The following is a 22,813-nucleotide window of genomic DNA, read 5'->3' on the forward strand; positions in this document are numbered from 1 at the left end:
CAGTATAGTGTCCCCGTCACTGCACTGGGGCGTTAGGACCCATACTTCCAGCAGCAACCTGGTTTTCTCAGGAGTCTCCCATCCAGGTACTAACCTGGCTCAGCCCTGCTTAGCTTCAGTGGGCAACCAGTCTTGGGCTACAGGGTGATATGGCTGCTGGCACAAATGTTTAGTAAACGCAAGTCTTCCTGCAGACTTCAGTTCTAGCACCTTCAACACACTTACCTGTTATATACCATGAACACCTTGATTATCTGGTTCAGGTGTGTTTAGGTTGGAGCTGAACTCTGGTTGGAGACCCCTGGAGTAGTGAGCACATTTTCCTTAAGGTGTGCCTTTAGCCCCATTACACCCTACATTCTTGGATAACTAGATTTCTGTTTGCTGATTGGATTTTTTAAATGATTTTGGTACTGTTCTCACAAGTGGTATTTTTTCAAAACTCTTTGTTTTACATGTGTCATATCCCTCTTGGTGCTGAATAAATGCTAATGGACTAGATTACAGCTGACGCAGTCATCAGAATAGAGATTGCACTTATATTATCCAACCAAACTGACATAAATAAAAATAATTAAAATATTTATACAAGTAATGTAAGCTTAAAGAACACATAAAACAAATCACAAATGCAGGATTTTTTTTACAGGATTTTTACAGCAGTACAGTGGTTGCATTGTAAAAATACATTGAAATACTTTGCTGTGAATGGTAAATCTCAAATGAAATAATAATCAAGCCTTTCTTCAACATTTGGCCATATATTAATCAACATCCACTGTGAATATCTTCGTTGAATATCTTGCCGTGGGAAAAACCTTCAGGCATGATGAATTCATGCTTGACATTGCTCTGTTGTCATTGCAAGCCTATGGCGTGAAGGAGTGTGACATGCTCATGGGGATGGCCATCATACACCTTCCACCTCCAAGCACAGAAGTGTTCCTTGATGGGTTGAGGAAAGGTAATATGGTGAGAGACAAGGGTCATGAACCGAAGAAGACTGCCATTGTCCCCACACAATAACACAAGACAGGTGATTCCTAACCCTGACAGGCCTGCTCAAGTTCATTTAAAAAAAATATCAGGTGTTCAGTGTCATATGATCCAAGAAATGGTGTACAGCCTGCCACACCATCTTCATATTTAGGCACTCACATTGAGACGTTTCCCTCATACTTTATGTACTTTTAAACAGTAATGCCATTTACTGTACCGTAAAATGATTGTGAATAGTAAGCAGACTTGTAGATCTTTGTAGGTTATGGTGAACTAACCAAGCAGTCCCTACCATGGTAAGGCCCCTGTTAACCATATGGTCAAGATTGATGGCCCTTTTGATGCTTCATTTGAAACAACAGTGAGGACAGCCCTGCTATAGATATACCAATTGATTAAACATTAAGATTATTTGGATTAAACAATAGACGTGTAGTAAAATGAAAAAGAAGAGATATAATTGAATACTTTGATAATAGCATTATGAAAGCCAGTTACTGTGAATTAAATATGGACGTTGATTTGTGTATTGTACTAATGTAAAAATATGCTGAAGTGTATTTTGATGATCTGTTGTGAAATAAGCACTAAGAGTTTTGAAAATGTACTACTTGCTTATGAAATTTGCAGCAAAACACTTACCATCCTAGTTTCCTAAAAGCTTGACGTCAGCTTGATGTTTAGAATAATATTCCATAGCCCTTCCTCTATCCGTAACACTAATGGTCTAATGTAAAATACTAATGAATCCCTAACGTTTTCATGAAAGGACAGTTGATAAGAACATTGTTCAAGCTTCCCAACCCCATGGCTTACCATAAACCTACTCTTATCATTGTTCCTAAAATTTGATTGATATGTTCTTCCAGAACCAACAAGAATGTAAATCCAGGATCATGTCAGCCAGAAAAAAAAACCTTCCTTTTTAGGATTAATTGAATGTTCTCAATCTCCCCTCATTAAGGGTCACCGAACAATGGAAACCCTCAAGGCTCTGTGTTAGGCCCACTTCTGTTTTCCTCATGCACCAATAATTGTGTTACAAAACTCAAGTCATTGAAGTTTGTGGATGATATAATGTCACTGATCACAGACGGTGCAGAGGACGTATAAAGAGAGAAAGTTAAAACAAGGACATTGTGTGAGGACAACAACCTCTGTCTGAACAATAATGGAAATATGGATATAATCATGGATTATAGGACACATCAGAGATGAAACACACACCTAAATACACGTGGTCCAAAAAAAAAAACTTGATAGTTCCTCCTTTTTTCAAAGATCAGATTAAAAATGGTTACATCAATGGCCAATCTCGCTATTGAGAGATGAGAGTAGCTCATTTAATTGCATAATAGCCATGGGAGTAACTCTGCGTGCCTGGTGGCGTGAAGCTCTACAGGGTCAGGGAAGGCATTGTGGGATAGCCAACCCAACATCATAAACTCAGGTGTCGTCAGATAGTCAGTTCTAGAGAGACTGACTTCGCTAACTGCAGTTGAAGACTGCATCAACACATAGTCAAAAACCAAAAGACTACTAAATAATGGAATCAGAACAATAAAATGTATTAAATAAATAAAAATGTAATAAAGTGTGTCTTCTTTGGACTTTTGTGGGGTTTTTTTCCTGTTTCTGTTTCATGTTTGTAGTCCTTTGTAGTTGTTCATGTTGATTGATCCCTGATTGTTCCCGGTCTGTCTTGTTCGTCACATACCCCTTGTGTATATAGAGCCCTTGTGGTTTGTCAGTTGATGTTTAGTGTTTCATGCATGTACCAGCTTTCTGTGCTCTCTGCGTTTCCTGGTTGTTGTTCTTTTTGAATTATTATTAAACTCCTGCACTTATACGCTTCTTCACTCGCTTTCCTTGCACCCAGCGTTACAATTACTTTCCATTTTAATTACAATTCTGCATCCTGTTTGCATCCTCAAAATGCACAATTGACATAATTCTGAATCATTCAGAATTTCATCAACACTGGTGACTGTGTGATATGACTGGTGTATAGACAGTGTTTGTTGCATGTGATGTTGGTCAGAGATTTGAATGTTTATATTGAAACTAATTGCCCTTTATGATGGCAAACCTTTCAGCATCCGCCCTGGACAATCAAAGTGGCACAATGGAATAGAATTAGACTAATCAATGGACTAATCAGTTAATCAGTTAGAACAAATGTGTTTGTTCAAGTGACACATAAATACACACGTGTGTGAATGCTGAAGGAAAACAGGTTGACTCAATTGTACATACACTTTCATTCAGTGTATGATTATATTAAACTTAACAAACAGCCATGAAAACAGCTTATGATATGCAACTGTTAAAGAACAAAGAAAGGTTTTGCTAGGTGTACATGTACCTTTTTACATAAAGGCTATATATATTCATATTTAATATAGACATTTACATTTCAGATATTGAATATACAGTACATGCTAAAAAAATTATTTGTTATAATGTATTTAGACATTTTGGAATATAATTACAATTTTTTTGTACAACGCCATTAGGTCCGCTGATGTAAAATACTGCAAGGAAAAAGGTATAATTTAAAAGGTGTAATAATCAAAAATAATTACCATATTTGTTAAAGATCAACCACCAGCCAATCACAGTGCACTCCCTCACCTGAGTTCATAACACACACACAGACACACACACACACCTGCACCTCATCATCACCACCACTTTAAAGACACACTCTTCACTTCACTGTCTGGTCTCATTCATACGAAGAGGATTACTGACCCAGCTACCGATAACCTTGATTCCCCAATGACCATTCTCCACTCCAGCGTCTCGTTTATCCTGTGTGTCTCCAGCGTTACTCGTTCCTGTCATCCGTCTCATACACCTTCAGTCTTCATACCTGGTTCCTCCTTTTTTTCAAAGATCAGATTAAAAATGGTTACATCAATGGCCAATCTCGCTATTGAGAGATGAGAGTAGCTTATTTAATTGCATAATTGCGTGCCTGGTGGCGTGATGCTCTACAGGGTCAGGGTCAGGCTCTACAGTCTCCAGCGTTCCTCGTTCCTGTCATCCGTCTCATACACCTTCAGTCTTCATACCTGTAAAAAATATTAATTTGCCTACACCGCGCTCTCCATATCTTTGTTCATATCACTTTCCTGCATTCTGTTCCAGCTCTGTGTTGTCAATAAACTCCTGTTAACTTCATACAACTTCAACAATATTAAGATATTTTTTATTGTGCTACAATTAAATTATGTATATTTTTATTTGTTTGTTTTATTTATTTATTTATTTATTGTGCAAACATTAAACCAGTGAACATTTTGGACACACATTTATTCTTTATTATGACTGTTTCCCACATTTTAGAATAATAGTCCAACCAAAAATAAATAACAAATGAAAATTATTTTATAACTGAGTCAGTAGGCTATTGGAGGTGGAGGAATATGGGATTAATATCCTGCCATGATTCAAAACTGAAAATAAAGTTCTGAAAGGTTGAAACTAAGTGTTCGAAAACTCAAAATCTTAAAAAAAAAGTTTTGCAAGATCGAAAAATAAGATTTACAAGCTTGCAAAATGTAAAAAAATAAGAATATCTCTGCAAACATTAGGTTGTTTTTGAGATTTCCTTCTTCAGAACTGCAAAACATTTTTTACGATGTTGCGCAATTTTTTTTCCAGAGTTTCAGATTTGTCAGTGTTCTCCCACTGTATAGTTTGTTTTCCAGATTTGAAACCTTGAAACCCGTGATCTGAAAACGGGTGTGCGAATAGGTGAAAAAAAGTTTTGAAACTCTGAAAACTGAGGTTCGAAAGGGCGAAACTTATTACATTACATTAAATTTGCACTCCTTTGCAGACTATTTTTTCAGAGCTGAGTTTACAACACCCACTTTGCGGAGATACGCGCACACAGTTGCGAGCTTGCGACTCGCGTGATTGTTGGCAGCGTTGTCACGCATCTCGCTCTGAAACTCCGGCGGTGATCCACTTGTCCGTGCAACACTTCTGTCGCGCTGCACTCCACTATATTCCTATGGGTGACGTCAAGCGACTTTGACGCGCTCGCAAAGCATTCCGGGAAGGCGGCGCTTCATTTGAAAAAATGCCGCGCGTCAAAAAGCTGGCCGATGCCCATCTTTATGCAAATGAATTCCGTTGAACGCGAGGCGTCTATCCAATAGAAGCACGCACATGGAGACGGAGGGAAGTCTCTCGCGGGTCCTTTGTTTTTGACTGGCCGCTGGCTCAAAACCACGCCCATAGCGGTAAACTAGAAGAACGCCCATCAACGTTCACATGTGGGGTGGCGTTGCGACACCACACGACATTCGTGTCGGACAAGTGGATCAGTACCAGACTGAGCGAAAATGAAGCTTCGCAACCTCGCAACTTAAAAAAAAGCCTGGAGGGAGGGCCTTTCTGCCCTTGGCCAATGCTTTGCTGTCTGCTGACGTACAGTCCAATCACAAGTCGTATTTACTGGAAAGGTGGCTTCTGCACTGGTTCTTTGCATGCGTCCGGCAGATTGACCGTGACGATTGCTTCTGTAAAGAGTGCAAATCCTTCCTCTCATTACCATGATTCACCTTTTTCTAGGATGATTTATCATGATTTACCATGACTTACCATGTTCCAGTATGATTTACCATGATTCTAGTATGATTTACCATGGACTAGGATGGTTTACCATGATTTACCACGTTCTAGTACAATTTACCACAGTTGACCATACATTTAGCATGATTTACCATAGTTTACCATTATTTATCAAAGTTTACCATGATTTACCCTGTTCTAGGATGATGTATAATTATTTACTATGTTCTAGTATATGATTCACCATGATTTACCATGAATCTAGCATGATTTACCATAGTTTACCACGATATACCAAGTTCTAGTATGATTCAGCATGTTACAAGTCTGAAAGCTGATAAAAAGATTACAAATATAATCCTGCTGCTCTTAAATGGATTTTTTTTTTCTTTCATTTTCAGGATTCCCATTTCTCAATGTGACACAATTGTCAATAGTAATACTCCAATAGATGAATTTTGACAAAATGTGATTGTAAATGTTAAAATAATGATTTTTATAAAGTCTAAATATGAATTATATAACAATATTAGGGAGTAGTATGATGAAGAGACAGCAGGGGGCAGTAGAAGACCACTTAAAATACTGGTAAAAATCAAGACTTGTAAAATGAAAGTGAGCCAATAAGTGGTCTTCTACTGCCCTCTGCTGGACAATCTACAATTTAATAGTCTTTTCACATGTGCTTTTGCATTCATATATTTAGACACTAAAAAATCCTTACATAACAATTACTATTATAACACAATCATATTTTGTCAGAGTTTATCACTTCATTTGTTCTGATGCGTCACATAATTGCTAACACGTGGTAAATCATGGTAAATAACGCTAGAAACATGGTAAATCATAGTAAATAAGGTGAATCATGCTAGAATCCTGGTAAATCATTCTAGAATGTGGTGTATCATGGTAAATCATCCTGTAACATGGTAAATCAAGGTAAACTAAGATAAATCATGGTAAACTATGGTAAATCATGCTAGAATCATATTAAATTATACTAGAATGTGTTCAATTGTTGTAAACCATGCTAGAACAGGGTAAAGCATGCTGAATCATAGTACTAGAACTTGGTATATCATGGTAAACTATGGTAAATCATGCTAGATTCATGGTAAATCATACTGGAACATGGTAAGTCATGGTAAATCATGGTGAATCATATACTAGAACATAGTAAATAATTATACATCATCCTAGAAAAAGGTAAATCATGGTAATGAGAGGAAGGATTTGCACTTTTACAGAAGCAATCGTCACGGTCAATCTGCCGGACGCATGCAAAGAACCAGTGCAGAAGCCACCTTTCCAGTAAATACGACTTGTGATTGGACTGTACGTCAGCAGACAGCAAAGCATTGGCCAAGGGCAGAAAGGCCCTCCCTCCAGGCTTTTTTTTAAGTTGCGAGGTTGCGAAGCTTCATTTTCGCTCAGTCTGAGTTTCAGAGTTTCAGAGCGAGATGCGTGACAACGCTGCCAACAATCACGCGAGTCGCAAGCTCGCAACTGTGTGCGCGTATCTCCGCAAAGTGGGTGTTGTAAACTCAGCTCTGAAAAAATAGTCTGCAAAGGAGTGCAAATTTAATGTAATGTAATAAGTTTCGCCCTTTCGAACCTCAGTTTTCAGAGTTTCAAAACTTTTTTTCACCTATTCGCACACCCGTTTTCAGATCACGGGTTTCAAGGTTTCAAATCTGGAAAACAAACTATACAGTGGGAGAACACTGACAAATCTGAAACTCTGGAAAAAAAATTGCGCAACATCGTAAAAAATGTTTTGCAGTTCTGAAGAAGGAAATCTCAAAAACAACATAATGTTTGCAGAGATATTCTTATTTTTTTACATTTTGCAAGCTTGTAAATCTTATTTTTCGATCTTGCAAAACTTTTTTTTTTAAGATTTTGAGTTTTCGAACACTTAGTTTCAACCTTTCAGAACTTTATTTTCAGGCAGGATATTAATCCCATAGAGGAACACGCTAGAAATTTGTTAGATGCTTTCCTTTACTATTCACAACTAAATATATATTTATTTATAATTAAATTGATATATTTTATAATCATTGATGAAGAAAATAATATGTAATTCTTGTTTTCACATATAGGCAAAAATTCATGTTTTTATGGTTTGAGAAAAATATGATTTACTGATTTACTAGTCAATTCCAATGACTAAAATCCTGTAAAGTCAAATGTTTTGACTGGTCATAGCTCTTTTCGATAACCTATAGGCCTTTCGATCACGAATATAATTGAACGAACATTGAATATGGTAAAAATGTTGACTTTCAACACATTAAAAAAATATATTACAGAGATACCATTTGGAGGAAACTAACAATGTTCAGCGACTATACCACTGGATTATGTAAGCGTAATTCAAATAGCACGTAATACCCACAGAACATTACATAATATCCAGTCAGCAAATGTCTGTTTCCCCCTGTAACCTGTGAAAGCCCCTCCTGGTGCAGCAAACAGCATATCTGCCCTTCACATTAACAGATTAACCGCTCGCAGAGTGCATTAGATGGCACTGGACCGTATTTGAGGATCCGGCGGCAGTGCTGGCGATTTGAACATTTTAACTGCTTCTAGAAGCATTCGCGTGCATGGCTGTATGTTGAGGCGCGCATCATGCACGCGGATGTCTCCTTTCTGCTGTGCGCGTGCTTTCTCTCCACCGGAGCTCTTCAGACCTGCAGCCAAACCAGGTGAGAGCATCTACACACTTAGGCCTATATGCGTTCATCAGTTCAATCCAAACCAGGTGAGAGCATCTACACACTCATGCGTTCATCAGTTCACTCGTACGAATTGGTCGTGAGATGGCGTTGGTCATTCATGGCAAGAGTGGAAAAAACGGAGAGTGTAGTCGCGCGCTGAAGTGCAGACGGGATGCCTTTATGCCACTGCAGTGAGTGATGATGAGGATGGCATGATTCACGTGGTGTATTCAATCATTATTTCTTGTTTCTATAGCTATTTCTGCCATAGTTACCATACAAAAGTAAAATAAACAATATAGCTAATACAATATAACAATTTAAATTCAAAACGAAAAAATAATGAAATTAAATGTGAAAAAACGCTTTGAATTTGATAGTGCATTTTCATTTACTTATCTTAATTTTAGGATTGATGAAACATTTAGAAAAAAATGTAGAACAAAGCATGGATAACAATTTCTAGGCATTTAATCAAACAAATGTGTGTCATTGTTGATGTGAGCTGCTTTGTAAAGATGATTTCTACTAAAGCATGATGCTATTTGGATTATTCTCAAATCGTGCTGAAAAACATGATCATCACGAGTGCTGGCATCATTACAGCAAAAAGGGATATAACAAAAAGACCAGTGATCTCCACCAGGGGCGTAGCACCAAATTCTGGGCCCTGTATACTCACAATGTCAGTGGGCCCCCTACACATGCCATTGTACGATGCGGGTTAGCAAAAATGAAAATTCAATTTTGAATAAAACATTTTTTTAATTATTTGAAAATAAACAAGTAGAAATAGTGTTTAAATCCATAATCAAATCAGATTATAGTAATGACTGGTTATTTCGCTGTAAAATGACTTGTGTGTTGTGTTTTTACTTTTCGAGTATTAATGTGTAAGGTAGAGTTGAGTAGTTATTCAAACAAAGAGAAATACTTTCCAATTCACTTCATGATTATTTTTTTGCGCAGGTTTTTATAGCCAAAAACCGGAATAAAGTGCTCCTACTAGGGGGGTTGGGGGGCATGCCCCCCCCGAGAAAATTTAGATTTACCTGAGCTCAACATGAGAATTTTAAGGTGTTTTGAAGGCCAAAAAAAAAAATGGACAACAGGAGCTTTAAAAGCATGTCAGTGGGCAGTATGTAGTATTTTATCAGATAACAAATTCTAAAACATGAGAATCAGTTTAAATGTCGCAATGAATTATCCACACTATAAAGTGGAAATGCAGAATGTTTATGCTTATTGTTGACTATACACAATCACATATTTGAAACGGGAATGGCCTTAAATAAGAAATGATTCAAGGATTATTTTGCATAGGCTAGATGTTACATTTCAAACAAACGCCAATGCAATAATTCTGTGTCCAGAGGCATATGAGCAATTAGTATGCGCATCAAATATCAATTTCATCTACTTTTTATTTCCTAAATGAATCAATATTTGTGGACTAATCTGTTCATTTAATCAATGGTTCAATTGCTCACTCATAAAGAAAGTCACTTGTCGCCGCCTTCTGGCTTAATGATGCAAGTTGCGCAAACACGAACAAGCGGAGTGATACAAACAGGGAAAAGGTCTGGCACTGAGTTCATTCTCTCAGTTGGTGTTATCAATATATTTTGAAATGAATAATGACATCAATTGGAGGGCCCAATTAATTCGAATTAGGTTAAAAAAAAAAAAAAAAAAAAATTTTTTTTTTTTTTTTTTTTGATGGGATTTCAAAGGGCCCTCTCCCTAGACGGGGCCCTGGGTAGTCAGGTCCACTTTTCCCCCCACTACCACGCCCCTGATCTCCACTGTACTCCACTGGGCATTAATATTAAAAATCATGCTTACAAAAATTCATTCACAGCATAATCATGAATGTTGTTGCTATGTTCTGCTATCTAATGATCATGTCACTTCCTGCATTTGTCAGATCCAAACGAGAAACCACCAGAAAAGAGAGAGAAGCTCGTAAACCTGGCAGGTAGAACAACAACTATACTGTCAAATGTATCATACTCATACATTTCATTTTCTTCTATAGAAAAAAAAAAGAATTCACCATAATTTGCACGAATTCTCAGGTTAAAGGCACCAGTACTGTTGCAATCCCGACATGAGTGTAACATTAAAATGAAAGTAATAAGAATAATATTTCAAAAATTTATTTACATGCTGGGTAGAAATAAACACAAACAATGTGTTGCAAAAAGCTGAATTATACAGACAATTTATTACATGATGCAATTGTCAGGTTTATGTTCAGTTATGGATTTGTATTTCATTGATTCCCTGTGCTCTCTTCCTGCTTCCGTTGATCCCTATTTTCCTGCTTATTTTCTCTTATTAAGCCTTTTTTTTCCCTCCATGGTCACATGATTTTCACCTGTGTTTCGTTTAGTTCTTTGCTTTCCTGACTGTTTGTATTTTTACTCTTCAGTTTTCTGTTGTGTTTGTTGGTTCTCATTGCATGTAGAGTGTTTTTTGTTCCCCTGTCTTGGATATTGTTCTCCTGAATGCTTTTGTTTTGATAATTGAAGTTTTTGACTTTTGGAATTTGATCCACACCTTTATCATAATGTTTTTGTGACTTCCTTTACTTGTTTATTTCTCTGTTTAACAGCACCTTACTGATGAGAAGTCCAGACGTCACAAAAGCTCCCTTCACAAAATCAGAACAACTCCTCAAGTTAGATGACCATGACTTCACCATGAGGCCTGGCTTCGGAGGTGAGACCAGGAGAAAACGTTGAGCCCCAAAAGAAATATGAAATTATGAAAAGATGAAGATGAAAGAAAGATATGTTGAGAATAGTTTACAGGAATGATGGGCAGTTATCTAAAACAATATAAATGTATTATAGTCTAACTCTAAAATATTTAAATAATCAAGCTTATTATTGGTTATACAGAATCTAATTTTATTAAGTGTTACATTTTAGTTTTTATCACATTTTATTACAAAATAAATGGATGATTACTTTTTTTCTCTTTAGATGATTTCTGCTTGCTCTAAGCATGATTTTATTGGCTTTATTTGTGGTGCATGTGGACTAATAAGCAACCTATGGTTTTCATTACGGCATTAATGGGAGATATGAAATACCAAGATCTTAATAAACACCACAAGACTCAGACTTATGCAGGATTTGGACTGACATCACAGGCAATCAGCTTTACATAAGCTCATGGCAGATTATCACACTGATTTACTGTGGCTCTGTGCCACGAGCATTCACTTATGGCCCGTAACTTCACTAAAGTTCACACAAACTGTAAATACTATACGCTCAGATCAAAACCAGATTAAGGGGTATGAAAATGTTGTCCTGGTGAAAAAAAGGACATTTAGGGTTTTTCACAAATTTGATTTAGCCTTTCACAAGTTTCATGCAAGTTTTTTTTGTTCTTTGTTGAGTGCTAAAAACAAACACAGAGATTTGCCAGAAATGTCTGATGGTATGGTGAGTCAATATATCTGCATATAAATATCTTTCTAAGTTAATTATTTTTACATTTCAGCTAAACCCTAGTGTTAAGTGAGATATAAAGCAGAAAGACAGATCAAGAATCACCTTACAATCACAAAGTTTGTTAGATGGTGATTGAATGGCCTATTGCAAACGTTTTAGGTATTGTGGCAAAATTAAATTATATTTCGTTTTCGGGTTCGTCGTTGTGTCAAGATAAACTGGGACAGAAGCTTTTGAGTAACGCGGGGCACTTTTTAAATCTATTCTGATCAATTAAGACCATTAATCTTTATATTTTATAACTTAACATGAGAATTTCATATAGCAATTAGAGTGTGGACATTTGCTAAAAGTCACTAAATAGCCCAACAAAGAGTTAAAGTGTAAAGTGTTAAACAGTCTTTTCTTTACACAAAGAAGATATCCTAACGGCAGGCGAAAACGAACCAAAATGCATCAGCTTAACAAAACACAGGTGCTGTGTTTGAAATTGCCCCCTATACCCTCATGCACTATTCCCTACATTACTCCACTAATGTAACGGAGCAGGCTCCTGTACCGCCTCCTCTCCACCACCGGAGGGATCCGTCTCCGGAATATTAAACACCCTCATGAACTCAATATCCCATCATGCCTCTCACCTGGGACTGATTGCGCACACACCTGCACCTCATTCACACACATAAAAGCCACTTCCACACTCCACTTCTCTCGAAGTATTGCATTGCACTGGCTTTCAATTTCAAGCGGTTGTCTCTGTGTTTGCTGTTCTGTTTCTGACCTTGGACTGTTTATCCCGACCTCTGATTGTTCACCGCCTGCCTCGACTTCTGCCTGTGACCCCGATCTGCCCTGTGTTCTCTCCATTGTTCTATCTGCTGCTATTTGACCCTGCCTGTTGACCATTCTAATAAAAAGCTGCAAATGGATCCCTCAGCGTCTGCGACATCATTACAGAATACTTCGCCACCCACCGATCCAGCAGCGGTCGTGCAGTTGTCCACGGAACTTTCGACCCAAGCCTCACGTCTTGATTTGCATCATCATCATCTACGTCATCCAGTCTCTTCATCACTCCGTCATCCTAGGTCTCCCCTGGTTACGCAGTCACAATCCGCACATCTCCTGGAGGGAGGGTCAGATTACTTAATGGGACACCGCCTGCCAAAACCGCTGTCTATCCAGAGTCGCTCGTGTTCCCTCTCAAAGTCCGGATACCTCCACGTCAGACCCAGAAGAACCGAAGATACCACCCGATTATGCAGACCTCATCGAAGCCTTCAGTAAGAAAAAAGCCTCAACTTCCTGCACATCGGCCAAGTGACTGTGCCATAGACCTCCTTCCAGGTGCTTCTCCACCTCGGGGAAGGATATTTCCTCTGTCTCGTCCTGAATCCGAAGCCATGAAACGCTACATTGACGAAGAGCTAGCCAAAGGTTTCATCAGACCCTCAACCTCACCGGCAGCCGCCGGATTCTTCTTCGTGAAAAAGAAAGACGGAGGGTTACGACCCTGCATCGACTACAGACGGTTGAACGACAACACCGTGAAGTTCAGGTATCCCTTGCCTCTGGTTCCTGCCGCTCTAGAACAGCTCCACCAAGCCAAGTATTTAACCAAACTAGATCTACGCAACGCTTATAATTTAATCCGCATCCGTGAGGGGGATGAGTGGAAGACTGTCTTCTCCACCACTAGTGGGCACTACGAATACTTGGTCATGCCATTCGGTCTATCAAACAGTCCTTCAGTGTTCCAGTCTTTCATGAATGACATCTTTCGGGACATGTTGGATAAATGGGTGATTGTATACATCGATGACATCCTAATTTATTCAAATTCGATGGAGGAGCACATCCAACAGGTCAGGTTGGTTTTGGAACGTCTGATCCTATACCAACTCTACGCCAAAGCTGAGAAATGTGAGTTTCATCAGACAAGCACATCATTTCTAGGATACATCATCAGCCGGGAAGGAGTAGCCATGGATGAGAAGAAAGTCAAGGGGGTGCTGGATTGGCCCTTACCCCAAACTAGTTCTTGGGCTTCGCCAACTTCTACAAGAGGTTTATAAGAAATTTCAGCATTACTGCCGCTCCATTAACCGCCATGACCAAGCGTCACACTGCTCGTCTGAATTGGCCAACAGAAGCACATCAAGCATTCCAGGAACTGAAGACTCGTTTCACGTCCACGCCAATTCTCCGTCATCCAGATCCAGAACGCTCATTCATTGTGGAAGTAGATGCCTCCAACACAGGGGTCGGGGCAGTACTATCTCAACGACAAGGCAATACAGCAAAAATGTACCCCTGTGCTTACTTCTCCCGCAAGCTCACTCCGGCCGAACATAACTACGATGTGGGTAACCGTGAATTGCTAGCCATGAAGTTAGCACTGGAGGAGTGGGGCCACTGGCTGGAGGGAGCAAGTCACCCTTCATAATTCTCACTGACCACAGAAACCTCGAATATCTCCGCTCAGCCAAACGTCTGAATCCCCGGCAGGCTAGGTGGGCCCTATTCTTCACCAGATTTCAGTTCACTGTGACGTATCGACCTGGCACCAAGAACACCAAAGCTGACGCTTTCTCACATCAAACAGAAGAGACAGTTCAAACCTCTACTCACGAGAATATCATACACTCTAACCTGATAGTAGCCCCAGTTCAAGGGGATATTATCACAGAGATCCGACAAGCCAACCTTCAAGTAAGACCACCTCCTGACTGCCCAGCTAATCTCCTCTTCGTTCTCAACTCCTTGATCAAGTTCACTCCATAACCAGTTCTGGTCACCCTGGGATCACCGCTACCACCCACTTGCTCCAAAATCGCTTTTGGTGGCCAACTTTTCTGACTGATACCATTAAATACGTTCAGGGCTGCACCAACTGCAACACATCCAAATCACCCAGACAATTGCCGGCTGGACTCTTAACACCACTACCGACACCACAGCGCCCCTGGTCCCACATCGCCATTGACTTCATCACCGACCTGCCCAACTCCTAAGGACACCACCATACTGACCATCGTTGATCGATTCTCCAAGGCCTGCCGGCTAATACCCCTAGCCAAACTTCCCACCGCACTTGAAACAGCCGAACTCCTTTGCAACCAAGTATTCCGCTTTTATGGCTTGCCCAAAGATATAGTTTCAGACCGAGGACCTCAGTTCACCTCCAGGGTTTGGTCCGCTTTCTTCAAACATCTCAATATCAACATCAGTCTCACCTCCGGGTACCACCCCCAATCCAACGGGCAAACTGAGCGTCTGAATCAGGACGTCTTTCGCTTCCTTCGTTCCTACTGCCAAAGACAACAAGCAGAATTAAGTAGATATTTGTTTTGGGCCGAATACGCCCAGAATTCACTGATCAAACCCGCCACGGGCATTACTCCCTTCAAATGCATCCTGGGCTTTCAACCTCCTCTGTTCCCCTGGTCAGGTGAACCCTCTGAACTACCATCCGTCACTGAGTGGCTACACAAGAGCGAGGAGGTTTGGGATCAGGCTCACACTCACCTACTTCACGCAGTAAGACGACAAGAGCAGCAGGCTAACCGTCACCGTCGTCCGCCCCCTGAGTATCTGTCCACCAGAGACCTAAGACTCCGACTTCCATGCCGCAAACTCAGTCCCAGGTATGTTGGTTCGTTTCAAATTATAAGACAAATCTCTCCTGTATCCTTTCGCTTAAATCTGCCCGCTAATTATCGTATTTCTCCCACGTTCCATGTATCTCTTCTGAAACCTGCCGGTGGTCCGAGAGGAGAGCCGGAGGAGGGAGCCACATCTCAGACTCCTCCACCCATCTTGGTCGACAGCGAGGAGGCGTATCGTGTGCACGAGTTGCTTGATTCCAGACGCCGGGGCAACGTTCTCCAGTATCTGGTTGACTAGAAGGGGTTCGGTCTGGAGGAGCGATCCTTGGTCAACTCTGGAGATATCCTTGACCCCACTCTAACTGAAGACTTTCACCGGATGCACCCGGGAAAACCAACCCCTCGACCTCGTGGAAGAACCTGCCGTAATTTGCCTCCTCGCGCCAGGAGCCGCTCGCAGGGGGAGGGCTCTGTAATGGAGCAGGCTCCTGTACGCCTCCTCTCCACCACTGGAGGGATCCGCATCCGGAATATTAAACAACCTCATGAACTCAATATCCCATCATTTCTCTCACCTGGGACTGATTGCGCACACACCTGCACCTCATTCACACACACATAAGCCACTTCCACACTCCACTTCTCTGCGAAGTATTGCATTGCCCCGGCTTTCAATTCCAAGCGTGCCTTGACCCGGATTGCTTATTGGACCTAGCCTTTTGCCGCCTGCCTCGACTTCTGCCTGTGAGCCCGATCTGCCCTGTGTTCTCTCCGTTGTTCTGTCTGCTGCTATTTGACCCTGCCTGTTGACCATTCTAATAAAAAACTGCAAATGGATCCCTCAGCGTCTGCGACATCATTACAACTAATATAGTCTACTTGAAGGAGTGAATGAAAACGAGTGAGTGAATTCGGACACTGAGTGTGCCGGAAGGGCTGCCTCTTCTGCATAGTTTGTGTTTGCTGTTTAATAATCATTTGAAACATAGCAAACTAGCTCCATTAGTAATGAAAAGATTTATCTTGAACTCTGTTTAATTAAGGTTTATAAATGCTAGTTTCCATGACAATGTAATAATCAGTCATTTATACCTGTATGATATTACACTGTAACCACATTGGACCAGCGGTTTGGAAAATGGATGGATGGATGATTCGGCTGCGGACGCCATCTTCTGGTTGGACGCGGGAATTCATTAGCCATTTAGCTACATAGTTTGTAGTTTCGGACACGACTACAAATGGCTGTCTCCTCAAGTAGTAGCCTACCTTAAGCGTATAGGGGGCGATTTCAGACACAGCCCGGATGTGGGCGCAGAAACCTGGTTCCTTAAGGATTCAATCCCCAATCCCAATAAAGACAAAAACTTTAATTTTCTGGTTGTCATAAGTTACAGTTAAAGTTGGTGAGTCCATGCTAACGTACAAACCTAACGTTAAATACAGTAGCTAACTCTCACGACATGTACAGTGTAGGTCAAAACACAAAAACGAATGTCTACATTTCAGTACTTCTCCATTTTAAACTGGTTAAATGTAAATTAATTTAATCTTACACTGCGGTACATGCACAGTGTTGATCTTGGATCTTGTTTTTCTGCGATCGTGACGACCGTAACATGAGGCTTCTCCCGCTTGCATTGTGATCTGTAAACCCTCGCTTCCAAATTAATCTTGTTACCTACCATATCTATTTTAAAATCTTATATATATATCCCTCCATGACATATTTAAGTCCCACTTGAATGCTCCTCAACGAGAGGCTGTCATTGTATGACAGTTAGCAACTGTTTGTTTGCCCGAGGTTGCAACAGTAACTAAGGGGGGCGGGGCTTACTGATAGGTCAATTAGGGCTGGAGCTGAACAGGACGATTGGACACCCCTGATCTAATCTTACAGACGTGGATAATAAAGGGATAGATTTGATGAGCAGATTATTTAGGTTTGTGGTTAAATTTAGTCATAATTACATATTTAACTGTTACTTTAATCTTGTGTGCATTGTAAAACAGTTTAAAGCTCATTGGTATGTGCACATTTTTGTTTAATGTATTATGATTTAAAAAGGAAAAATTGTGCTTTATTTCAGGTGCTGCGATACCTGTAGGTGTCGATGTTCAGCTTGAGAGTCTGGACACCATCTCTGAAGTTGATATGGTAGGAGATTGACAAGTCTTTATAAATATGGCTTACAGCTTTACAGCTCTTGTATCATGAATGAATGAGTGCTATCATGATCTGAACTGCAACTGGATTTGGATAATAGCAAGAGCTCTAATTCAACATTTCCAAGCACCCTAGATGCATTGTCTTTTTTCGTATAGAGGGCTCTTTGGATAGAAATAGGGCTACTGTTTAAACTATTTTTAATCGGTTGTTAAGATGAATATATGATTGGACTGTGTGTTGCAGGACTTCACCATAACCCTATACCTGAGACATTACTGGAAGGACGAGCGACTGTCCTTTCCCAGCAACACCAACCAGAGCATGACCTTCGATGGCCGGCTGGTGAAGAAAATTTGGGTACCCGACACATTTTTTGTCCATTCCAAACGATCCTTCATCCATGACACCACCACGGAGAACGTCATGCTCCGAGTGCATCCCGATGGCAAAGTGCTCTACAGCTTGAGGTAGCCGTCTCAAATCACACGTACACACGCATACACACTGATGATCTTGTGTTACAACAAAGCTCTGACATTTTATTCAGGCTTTGCTTTTTCTTTTTTGTATTGAACATTTGCCCTCTCAGAACTGTGGATATGCTCAATTTAATCCCGATCAAAGCTCAAGAAACAGATTGCCAGCCATCAGAAGAGTTATGTTACGTCCAGCTTTGCTGTATGACAAAGCTGAGTCCAAACCTAATTAGTGGGAGAGACTCTGATTTGCTCAAACAAAAAGATCTCTGGTTTTCCATCAAATATATACACCAACACATTCACTTTACTGCCATTTAGGATTTCCATGTTTGCTATATTCTAATTTTTTATTGACCAAGACGATCTGTCTTCTCCAGGAGGCTCTGATTCTGGTTCTTGCTTTAGATGAGTGAACGTGTGGATTAATGGGAATCTGTGGGATTAATGCAACCCACATGTCTATTCAGACTCAAAGCTGGCTCATTGGTGAGCTTTAATCTCAGATCTGTCCCACACCCAGTCTGCTGGACAAAATGACTTTTTTCCTTCTATGTAAATCTCAATTTACAATCTATAAGTCATTCTGCTGTGTCAAGCCTAGCTCCTCCCTCTCAACCGTTTTATCCAGTATCTGTACATTTATCCCAGGCCAGATGGCAGATCCCTAGGGTTTTACTATTTACAGTGCATTCAGAACATATCCAGAACCTTTCTTTTTGTACATTTTATGTTGCAGTACACTAACCACATTTCCAACATAGAGAAAGAAACCTTGAGCCTAAAAAACTATGGTGTCTTGTTCGTCCAATCGATGTTTGTGGATTGTCATTCTAGACAGTTGGTCAGAAACCGTTTTTATAATTTGAGAAATATTTCTAAATTGAGAACATTGTTGTCCAAAGCTGACATGGAGATGATTATTTATGCTTTTATTTCTTCTTGTTTAGATTATTGTAATTCTCGTTTTACTTGTTTTAACAAATCTCCTCTGAGTCGTCTCCGAATGGTGTAAAACGCTACAGCCAGGCTTTTAACAGGAACCAACAGAAGGACACACATTACACCGGTTTTATCCACACTCCATTGGCTTCCAGTCGTAGAATTTATTTTAAAAATTTTGTTTTGACATTTAGAGCATCGAATTCAGGTCAAAATTACTGATGGTCCCCAAAACCCGCTTTAAAACTCTGGGGGACCTGTCCTTTCAGGAAGTTATACGCCAAAAACAACAACAGATTTGCAATACAGATGTTGTCTTCTTTACAACATGATAATGTGTATCCGCCGCTCTGGTCTACTGAATCTTCTGAGTCAGCAGCAGAACTGGAGGAGGCTGGTGTGAGCGCTTTATTCTGTGCTGTCGTCTCCACCACTTTCAAAACATGTCTCTGTCATATTGGCATTTTCTGCTCGTCCGGCACTTTGCAACAACACAACCTTGTTTCTGCACAGACTTTCAGCATGTTTCCTATAACGACATCTCACGTTTACGTTTTACGTGGCGTGAGAAAGTCACATAAACCACGCGGAATTTCCATAAATTCGATTTTAATAGGATTTCAAACCACATACGTACTTCCGGCACATCCAGTAACTTAACTGTCAATTTCGTCCCCACCCCTTTTAAGGGGAAAATAAACCAGACTTCCCATAGACTTCAATACAAAATAGCGTCACAAAACAACCTCCGTACACAGCCGGCAGTCGTGAATAACTAGATAAATCACTAAGTTTAAACATGTCATAGAGCGTGAAAGATACATCTACAAACTTAATTTTGGTCAATTTAAAAACATGTCCCTTCATTCTCCCAGCGTCAAATTGGTGTAACAACCCATCCAGTGGGGTTAAATATATATTATAAGAAATATTATAATGTATATTAGAAGACATAATATATACATTTAAAGATGTTTACTTTCAAAAACGAAGTAAAATCATTCACTGGCTTACCATGGTGACTCGATGAGGTACGAGTAAATGTCCGGGTAAGAAAGTCCGGTGTCTTGTGGTGCCATCTCAAAGAGGCACGAAATCTCTTTCTCGGACCTATACCATGACTGTTCCCCGCTGGTGGAATGATCTGCCTTACTCAACCAGAGCTGAGCCAGAGTCTGTAGCCATTTTTAAGAAACTGCTGAAGACGTATCTTTTTCGATCTGAGCCACTCAGTTCAGTCATGCCATTGCACGACACTAATTGGTGCCTTGGGTTTTACATTGAACTTGCATTGCAACTGAGTAGCTCTGCTTTTACTGTGGATGTCGTGGAAGAGGAACACGAAAGGTGGAAGAGGCGGGCGGGGGGGGGGGGGGGGGGGTATATAATATACACACACATATATTATGTAAACAAACTTTTATTTTGGATGCGATTAATTGTTTCACAGCTCTAAATTTTTATAATTTAAATAATTCCACGGAAATTGTTTGGGATGAATATGAAAATGATAAGAAGCGGAAAGGCTACACTGCTGCTAAATTCCTGACGGGGCTATTCCAAATTGCTTAAATAAATAAGGTTTCTATACAGTGTATCTGTGACACAAGTTTTAATACACTCTCAACAGGGTCACGGTCACAGCGATGTGCAATATGGATCTCAGTCACTTTCCGCTGGACACCCAGACATGCTCACTGGAGATCGAGAGCTGTGAGTCTAAACACAACATGATTGATGCAAACATTTTTATCACTTAATTAAACATTTCACATTTCAGAGTAAAGCAGAAAATTCTGTGTTTTTCTAGTGTATGTGAGTTCATATGTATCTGTGTTATTTTCTTTGCAGATGCCTATACTGATGACGACCTCATGCTGTACTGGAAGAGAGGAAACAAATCTCTGCAGACGGATGAGCAGATCTCTTTGTCTCAGTTCCTCATCCAGGAGTTTCACACCACCACAAAACTAGCTTTCTACAGCAGCACAGGTACTGATGATTGGATATCCAGTACAGTTAAAGCAGTGGCTCCTGGAGCTCCACCAGCAGTGCACGTTTTAGATGTCTCTCATCTGACACACCATTTCAAGTCTTGAAGTTTCTACTAATGAGTTGAATCAGCTGTTTAATTAAGGAGACATACAAAATGTGCAGATTTGGTGATGCTCCAGGACAGGTCTGTCACGTTTTTAAAATAACCGTTGATTAATTGGTCTAACCGTGGCCATTTCAGGCAACAGTAATTATTGCCCACCCTTAGAAGACACAAGGGGGCGCTGTATAGTACCCGCAGACCGGTCTCGCTCTTAACGGATTACGCTAAGCAATTACGTGCGTTATGTTCAAATGACATTGCCCAGTTGATTTATCCATAATTTTGAGTCGTAGCAGTGCAATTATTAAACAAAGATGGATTTAATTTCGAAAGCCGAAAACAATAACACTAATCACATTTTGGTTTAAAAGGGGTCCTATTATATCCTTTTATTAAGTCTTGATTTTAGTTTTTGGGATGAACTAGAATATGCTTTCATGCTTCATTGTTCAAAAAACACATTATTTTTCGCATATTTTACATTATTACAGCACCTCTCTCCTCAGTCTGGCCCGAACGCATAATTTAGTTCCGGTTTCGATGAAGCCCCTCCTTCCGAAATACGAAATGTGCTGTGATTGGTTAGCTGGCCCAGTGTGTTGTGATTGGCAGCGCTTAGTGCGAGTTTGGAAAATGTTACGCCCCTTCATAACCGCGAGTTTCATCTGCTCAGATGTGAATATTAAGGATGGCATCAATTTCAAACCAATTCAAGCCTGATTCAGACTTAAGAATGTTAACAAACGAGAGGATTTCTTGCATGGATTTCACAGGACGTTTCAGAGTTTTCTTTTTTGTTGTTGTAATTTTCTTATACATTTTAGATATACTGTTATCCACCATTTAATCATGACTATGGCAATACAAACCGTAATCGATCACAAAACCATGGTTAATTTTCCTAAAGGGTGGCGAACAGTCACAGAGACAGAAACAAAAGCTATAGTAAACACTACGTCAACATTAGCAGGCGAGCGTAGCAACAACATAAAGCTTATAATTGGAACTGTTAATAGAAAATGCAACTACAAATAATAAGACATACTTACAAGTTGTGATCCACAAACAACAGATTGGGAAGTAGGAACTGCTCGGTTTAAGGAGAAGCTTTTGTGCGTATGGCCTGCATTGTACTCTCCTAGGTTCTGGAAGCTGTTCTCCGTAAAATGTGCAGTGTACAGATAAACGTTGGGATTATAATGTTCAGGAACAGTGTTTAAAATTCATTTTAACTACTCTAAGTTTGTCAGCCTTAGGAAAGAAAGTCAAACAAATGAGTTGTGGAAAAAACAGCATCTCTTTGACATGGCAGCAGCTCATCCAGCTTATAGGCATATTCCGTGGGCGGGGATTATTTAAAGGGGTCATGACATGGTTTATTTTATTTTATTATTATGTTCCCTTAGGTGCAATTATAGTATTACTATAGTTTTTTTTACCAAAAACTTTTAAAATGTAGTGATTTATGACCTTTTCCCACCCTGTTTCTCATCCTCTGATTCAAACAGTCTGTTTTGGGGGTGTTTCCCCTTTAAGAGTTCAGTGTTAACGCCCACTGTTATGATTGGCTAACGTCAGTGCCTATGCATCAATATTAACGCCCCCAGCCAGAACGTTTGCGGATTCGGCGTAGCACTAACTGTTTAATAGCGGGTGATGCATGCGAAGCGATGGCTCTGGCAATGATAAAACCTTATTATGTTTGAGCCAGAATCAGAGGAACATGAACCATCACCA

At 40.0% G+C, this 22,813-nt stretch overlaps 1 protein-coding gene and 1 long non-coding RNA gene across 3 annotated transcripts in view; one reads left to right on the plus strand and one right to left on the minus strand.

Moving 5' to 3' along the window:
- Positions 1 to 625: 625 nt before the first annotated feature.
- On the minus strand, positions 626 to 22,422 carry LOC307012424. The gene is made up of 3 exons (XR_013800618.1): positions 22,126 to 22,422; positions 3,980 to 4,076; positions 626 to 3,884 (listed from the first exon to the last, which is right to left on the minus strand). It is a non-coding gene; the product is annotated as an uncharacterized lncRNA (long non-coding RNA).
- Positions 7,829 to 22,813, plus strand: part of gabrr1 (gamma-aminobutyric acid type A receptor subunit rho1) — a 29,805-nt gene continuing 14,820 nt past the window's right edge. Inside the window, exons 1-7 of one of the 2 annotated variants that reach the window (XM_079639074.1) lie at positions 7,829 to 8,303; positions 10,243 to 10,293; positions 10,933 to 11,039; positions 17,481 to 17,548; positions 17,804 to 18,027; positions 20,609 to 20,691; positions 20,830 to 20,970. In XM_079639074.1, coding sequence (XP_079495200.1) covers positions 8,227 to 8,303; positions 10,243 to 10,293; positions 10,933 to 11,039; positions 17,481 to 17,548; positions 17,804 to 18,027; positions 20,609 to 20,691; positions 20,830 to 20,970 — 751 coding nt within the window. In that variant the 5' untranslated portion in view covers positions 7,829 to 8,226. The remainder of the gene's footprint in view (positions 8,304 to 10,242; positions 10,294 to 10,932; positions 11,040 to 17,480; positions 17,549 to 17,803; positions 18,028 to 20,608; positions 20,692 to 20,829; positions 20,971 to 22,813) is intronic. The other variant, XM_079639075.1, reaches the window with a different exon arrangement.

The sequence above is a fragment of the Phoxinus phoxinus genome (genome assembly GCF_949152265.1).
Source record: "Phoxinus phoxinus genome assembly, chromosome: 16".
Lineage (NCBI taxonomy): Eukaryota > Metazoa > Chordata > Actinopteri > Cypriniformes > Leuciscidae > Phoxinus > Phoxinus phoxinus.